This window comes from Pistacia vera, unplaced genomic scaffold, assembly GCF_008641045.1.
Source record: "Pistacia vera cultivar Batoury unplaced genomic scaffold, PisVer_v2 Contig820, whole genome shotgun sequence".
NCBI classification, from domain to species: Eukaryota; Viridiplantae; Streptophyta; class Magnoliopsida; order Sapindales; family Anacardiaceae; genus Pistacia; species Pistacia vera.
The window spans coordinates 513507-520813 of NW_022196691.1; the positions used below are offsets into that span (position 1 = coordinate 513507).

The window sequence follows — 7307 nt, forward strand, 5'->3', positions numbered from 1 at the left end:
CTCATCATATTAACATAGTGAAATCATTCAATTAAATGATTACACCTAATATATGATAACAACATTTTCACGTTATTGGACGGTTTTAAGTTTTACTACAGCAACAAAATGAGGTGAGGAGACTGTCTCATATAAGTTTTCTCCTCTTTTTTATATATAACTTTTCAATTAGATTAATGGATTTAGACAAATTATATCTAAATTGTGCCGTTTCCAACTTATATAACAGCAAGAAAAAGAATATGGCGACTTGAGTTTGGAACCACTTTACAAAATTACTCTCCATGCAAGAATGTCATTGCAGGCTTTCAGGTAAATCAATCTGTCCTCTCTCAGATAAAACTTCACCACTGTACCCAAATTCTTGATTTTGAATGGACACAACAAAGCTATTATCTCTGTTAAGAACAAGCATTAGCTCTAAGTCACTGTTAAAAGACAAACTAATCCACAAACAAGTAGTCACTTGAGGCCTCCAAAACAGCATAGCCTTGTGCAAAAACCTCATCAACTTCTATTTCTCTTGCCACTACTATCACTATGCCAAGCTTATTTTCAAAACCTTAGAAGATTCGTTAGACCTTTCTTTATGGAATGTCCTCATGGCTGCTTATGCCAAAAACTATATGTTCATTGAAGCCCTTGAGGTTTTTGATAGGTTAGTGCTGCACCCATTTTTGAAACCCGATAGTTACAAATACCCAAGTGTGTTAAAGGCTTGTGGTGGATTAGGAAGAGTTAGTTATGGCCAATTGATTCATACCCAATTGATAAGAACAGGGTTTGTATTGGATGTTGTTGTCGTTAGCTCTCTTGTGGGGATGTTTGCAAAGTGCAAAAGGTTTGATTATGGGATTAAGGTGTTTGATGAAATGTCTGAGAGAGATGTTGCGAGTTGGAATACTGTTATTTCTTGTTATTACCGAGAGGGTCAAGCTGGGAAAGTGCTGGAATTGTTTGGAAAGATGAGGGATTCTGGGTTTGAGCCCAATTCGGTGACGTTAACAATGGTTATTTCATCGTGTGCAAGGCTTTTGGATTTGGAAAGAGGGAAGGAGATTTATGAGGAATTTGTGAAAGATGGGATTGCTTTTGATAGTTATGTTGGTTCTGCTCTTGTGGACATGTATGGCAAATGTGGTTGTTTGGAGATGGCTAGAGAGGTTTTTGACCGAATGCCAGTGAAAAATGTTGTTGCTTGGAATGCGTTGATAGCAGGATACAGTTCAAAAGGTGATAGCAAATCATGCATTGAGCTTTTTAGGAGGATGAATGAGGAAGGAGTTAAGCCAACTCTTATTACAAGGAGTTGCACATTAATGTCTTGTACTAGATCAGCCAAACTTGAACATGGTAAATTTGTACACGGATATTTAATAAGAAACAGAATACAAGCTGATATTTTTATTAATAGCTCACTTATCGATCTTTATTTTAAATGTGGAAGTGTTAGCTCAGCTGAAAATGTCTTTGATAAGATGAGCAAGACAAATCTAGTTTCTTGGAATGTTATGATATCAGGATATGTGACAGTTGGTGATTATTTTAAAGCCCTTACTCTCTATGGTGGCATGAAAGAAAGTGATGTAAAACCAGATGCTGTAACATTCACTAGTGTCTTACCAGCATTGTTCACAGCTAGCAGCCTTAGAAAAGGGAAAAGAGATCCACAAGTATATTGTTGAGAGTGAGCTAGAAACCAATGAAATAGTCATGGGGGCTGTCATTGACATGTATGCTAAATGTGGTGCTGTGGATGAAGTGTTTAATGTATTTAATAAATTACCAGAGACGGATCTTGTGTCATGGACTTCTATGATCACTGCTTATGGGTCTCATGGTCAAGCTTTAGAGGCTTTAAGGCTTTTTGATGAAATGCAGAAATCCGATGCAAAACCAGACAACGTTACTTTCCTTGTAGTTTTATCAGCTTATAGCCATGCTGGATTGGTTGATGAAGGTTGTAATTATTTCAGTCAAATGACCTCTAAAATTGAACACTACTCGTGCTTGATTGATCTTCTTGGAATTGCTGGAAGATTACACGAAGCTTACCAAATTCTACAGAGCACATCAGAGATCAAGGAGGATGTTGGGCTGTTAAGCACACTATTTTCTGCATGCCATCTGCACCAAGATAGAGAACTGGGACAGAAGATTGCAAAATTGCTCATTGAGAAGGACTCTGATGATCCATCAACTTATATTGTCTTGTCGAACATGTATGCATCTGTCAAGAAATGGGATGAAATACGAAAGCTAAGATTAAAAATGAAAGAGCTTGGTTTGAAGAAGAACCTTGGTTATTGCTGGATTGAGATTGGAAAAAGGATTCAACCTTTCTATGTAGAAGATAAGACCCATCCGCAGGCGGAGATGGTATATGAATGTCTTATGATTTTGGGAGGAAGATGAGTTGCAGCCCTCTTAGAAGTCAGCTAGAAAATGCACTTCTATCAGCACAAAGGCTCCTTGTGCAAGATGGTTGACATGAAATTCGTGTCGAGAATTCTACAGACATGATTTAACAAGGGGAAAATAAAGGAATGCAAAAACTCTTGGAGCATTTGATCCACTTTCTAAAGTTTAGTCTGCACAAAAGGCAGAACACGAACGCCTGAACTTATGTCAGTGACAGCACCTAAATTGATGTTCAACAAGGAGAGCATTATAAATGAAAGTATGATATAGTATGATTGAGACATCAGACATCCCCCTATTTGATTGATTGAAGCTAGTTCAGTCAAGCAAATGCTTCCTCCAAACAAACCATTAAAGGAAAGGCTAAGAAAGATTCTGGCTGAAAACCAGGAATCCTGAAGAAAATGGCCTCATTCTTGAATGATTTCCTTCATTTTCCCAAAAAATCTTACCAAGTCATTTGTTAAGAAATTTTAATGTTCTTTGTAAAGCTGCAAATGATACACCAATCTTCTGAAGTATACAATTGATTAGAATTTGATTCAATTATTGTGCAATTTAATTGTTTCCTTCAGCAATCAATTGTGATAAAAATATTAAAAGAGAGGCAATATAAATCCCATGATTTGAGGCGTCAATATTTTAGTAAAAAAGGTTTTGAACCCGTAGCTGTTGCAGTATTTTCAGTTTCAAGTCCTATATGATAGGTGGCTGAGAACTACCACTGGACCGACATCAACTGAAATTTCAACTGGTAATACAACTCTCGAAGATAAAAGCAAGGGAACCTGAGTTGCCAGCAGGGGAAGCCAGAGTCTGACGTTTCTCTCCGTCACTTGTCTTTCCTCTGCATCAATGAGCATAGCTTGAAGATTGTTCCTAAGCTTCTTAACTTCTTTTTCAGCACCAATGACTAGCGTCACCTCCTGTTGAATCCCTTTACCAATGATTGAAATGAGCTGCTGCAGGACACTGGAAACAATTGTTTCAGCCATAATCACCAGGCTAATGTGGTGATGAGACCTTCCCATTCAATTTGGTCGTATTGTCACAATAACCTTCAAAATCATTTATATTTTATCTCATCTACCATACTTGTACCATTATGTTTGACTTCCTCGTCCCGATAAATTCATCATTCTATGATCATTTGTTGCAAAGCACACTGTTACATGGAAATACAAGTATTCTTTAAAGGATTTTATATGACAATGATTATATGTTAATTCTCAAGAAAGGCTTGAACATCCATAGGTGATTTAGAAAAATCAAAAAATTTTGAAAAATAAATGTAGAAGATAACAATATAGATGAGATGCTACTCACCAAGCAAGTGCCTTAACGAAGTTTTTGCCATTGAACTCTCAAATAATTGTAAACTCTCAGCATAGGTAGCCCAGCTAGTAATCAATTCTATGTATTAAAGCAAATAACATAATCAGAAACACAAAGCTTTTCGATAAGAAATGAAGAAAGAATAAAAGATTAGAGAGAAAGCATAACCAACCATTAGTTGACTTCTTTCGACTACTCTCCTAATGACATTCTTCCTCTCTTCCATATTCCAAAATTATAAATAGTGGGGTTATGACCTTCAAGGAGTTCGGACATAGACTATACAAAATATTTTCAGGCCTGTCAACTTTTTCCAGAATGATACAAAGTTCTGTCAAGAAAAGGGAATTTGATGCCTAGTTTCATGTAAGCTCAATGACAACTAATGTCTTTAACTTTTGGGCCAACAAAAGAAATTGTTGCCTTTTGAAAATAAAAAAAGTGTGATTAAACGAATTAAATTACCCATTTCTGTTGGAATTGGAAGCAATAAACGTTAATACTTTTACTGAAGAAAACAATGAACTCTCATATTTTATTCATCAATGTTTTACTGCTTTTATACAAGAAAGAAAATACTATTTCTACTTCAAAACAAAGTCTACTTTCCTAGTTAATACAAACAAAACTCTTATGAACTAATATTCCTAATCAAGTTCTACTTCCCTAATTTAACTCAACTAAATCTCTTATGAATAAGAGTTGTTTTAAAACTAGAATACTAGAAAAATGAATAAAACTGGAACTCTGCGATTTAGGACGCTCGCCGCAGCCACCATCTCCATCATCGCAGCTGTCGTTCTTCTTCACGTTCAGTGCCGCTTCTCAGCGCTTGCTGCAGCGATCGTTCGTCTTGTCTTCTTCATCATTTTGCTACAGTTTTCTTTCTTTTCTTCATCAAGACACGTTTGTGTCGCGTCATGCGTTTACTTCTTCCTTGTTTCTTCTTTGTGTTTTCAACTTGAGCCATTTTTGAACTTTCTTGTTTCTTCTTTGTTTCTTCAACTTGAGTCACGTCTGCACGCACCACAATAGGTTCATTTTTCAACAGTTTCATCAGGCCTATTCCCCTTTTATCACATGTTGATCAATGACGTCTCCTGCATTTATGTCTGTCCTTCATTTTCTGATCAATAACTGAAATTTAGCTCAAACAGAACAGACATTTCAATTCAAGTAACTTCTAAGCCAAAAAAAAAAAAAATAAATAAATAAATAAAAATAAATAAAAAAATAAAAAATAAAAAGTGCAAAAAGAACTCATTTTGCCAACTCTAGTCTGCTATAAAAGAATAGTATTTCTACATTGATTCTTCAACAAATTCATGGGATTTTAAATTTGATTATCTCGATCTCTAAGGACATTTCAAAAGCAAGTTTCTTTAAAAAGAAAGTGGCATTTTAAATTTGATTATTTCGATATCTAAGGACATTTCAAAAGCAAGTTTCTTTAAAAAGAAAGTGGCATTTTAAATTTTCAACACCTAATTACATAGAAAAATAATCAACACAAACCTCAATGAGCCATCAAAAGATTTCAGAGATTAAAATTCAATTCTCTAGTTGCAGTTCCCTGACAAAAGAGGGATTCAATGGTAAGATAAAGTCAATGCATTTAGCCCTGTTTAATATCATTTTATAACTAGTTTTCAACAAACGAATTTGAAAAAAAAAATGACAATTAAATTTTGTAAGGCTCTGATATCATTCTTTTCAAACACTAATTTAATCTTAAGAACAATGTTCTGTTTTTAAAAGTTGTTATCACAAAAAATGGTTGAAACAAATTATAGAAGATATATATAGGATGATAGAAAGTTCTGTAGATGAAATTTGATGCCTTGATTCAATAACTTTTAAGCCCTTAAAGGAAATGCAAAAACAACCTCATTCTGCCACCATCTGTCATATAATTTGCTGCATCATAACTAACATATAAAGGTCAAGTTTTCTTCAGAAGTAAATGGCATTTTAAATTTTCAACATGCTTGATGCATAAAATTCAGAAAACAAACCTCAATGAATCATAGAAGTAATTCATATGGGGAATTCAGTGCAATTGAAGAAGCTAGCTCCCTGGCATACGACATGAGAAAGGCATTGACAGTTATTTAACGAACCTGTTCAGCATCAATCAAAAAATGAATCATTACTTTATATGTTTTTCTCAAAAGTAGTTTTTGAAAACCATTACTGATGTGTTTTTCTCACTATCTAGATTTAAAATGCACCCTCTTAAATCTTAACATTTCACTAGATGAAAACAGAATATAAAGTGTGTGTGTGTAGATAAAAGTTAAATTTCTTAAACACATTATCTCTAGAAATTTCAAAATAAGAGAGCGGTTAACAAGAATATGGTTAAATCTTCCATTCAAACTCTTAATTCCTTGTCTTGAATCTCGATCAATTAATCATTCCATGAACATTTGATGCAAAAGCACAATGTGACATGAAAATTCAACTATTATTTACAGGAATACAACTGAGATGTACATCAGATGTACTGACCAAGAAAATGTGAAATCCAAAAGATGTAGCACTGGTTTCATCAGGAAAACTTGTGTGCTGTTACAAGTGTCCTGAAGAAATTTTTGACATTGAACGATAATTATTATTTGTCTTTAATTCATTGTTTTGCCCTTGTATATTTCCTCAGTATAGGTAGACAACTAGTTAATCAGTTCTGCACATTAAACAAAATCTGAAACCCGAGGCTGTGATGAGCTTTATGTTTAAATATCATGAAATGAAGAAAGGATAGAGAATAGTGACAAAGCAAAACCAACCATCAACTGATACTGAGTTCTTTTGACCACTCTCCTTATGCCATTCTTCATCTTTTCCATAATGCAAAATGTTGCACAAATCAGACAATAAATAGTTTGATGAAATTTGAAACCATAAATAGAATATTACATGCCTTAGTATAAAGGAAGAAAAGCACTTAAACATTATCAGAAAATTGATGTAAAGAAAATGGGGTTATGACTTTTCCAACCTTAGTACAATAGAAGGACAAATTTTTCTAGCATGATATAAAGTTCTGCTACGGGAATCTGATGCCTGGTTTTAGTAAGCTCAAAGGAAAAAAATGTCTTAATATATGCAAAACTTGGTCAAGAAAAGGAATACAACAAGTACCTCAATCTGACTTCTTTTTCAAGATGAAAGTAGGAGATAGAATTAAACAGTATGAAATGCTAGCTTACCAAGCGAATGTTGAAGATTAGGGATTGAACACTTGTTTCAACTGGTAAATTTTCTTTTTTCTTACAAGTGCCTGATGAGACTAACAATACATTGGTATATAGGAGGAAAAATAAGGGTGCAAACAGAGGATTGAGGGACTTAGGTCAGGCTTTAAGCGTGATGGAGGGTGGTTTTGGGTTTATGGGAACGTGACAAGTGGCAAATGCTGAGTGGTTGGGGAGCTAAATTTAGTAGAACAATAGAGCACGAGGAATAAAAGGCAACGGGAAAGATCTGTAGGGATATCAAAGTTTGTAAAAGGAAGGGAATTGGGGAGATGCTGGCTCTCGAAGTCCAGT

The 7307-nt window shown here is 34.7% G+C and overlaps 1 protein-coding gene and 1 long non-coding RNA gene across 2 annotated transcripts; one reads left to right on the forward strand and one right to left on the reverse strand.

Moving 5' to 3' along the window:
• Positions 1 to 260: 260 nt before the first annotated feature.
• Positions 261 to 2931, forward strand: LOC116117753 (pentatricopeptide repeat-containing protein At5g27110-like). The gene is given in 2 exon segments (XM_031403773.1): positions 261 to 1628; positions 1630 to 2931. Coding segments are annotated over 2 exon segments (2040 nt in total). The 5' UTR covers positions 261 to 374; the 3' UTR covers positions 2416 to 2931.
• Positions 2932 to 4343: 1412 nt separating this feature from the next.
• On the reverse strand, positions 4344 to 7059 carry LOC116117771. The gene is made up of 4 exons (XR_004126029.1): positions 6969 to 7059; positions 5772 to 5876; positions 5272 to 5329; positions 4344 to 4893 (listed from the first exon to the last, which is right to left on the reverse strand). It is a non-coding gene; the product is annotated as an uncharacterized LOC116117771 (long non-coding RNA).
• Positions 7060 to 7307: the final 248 nt, after the last annotated feature.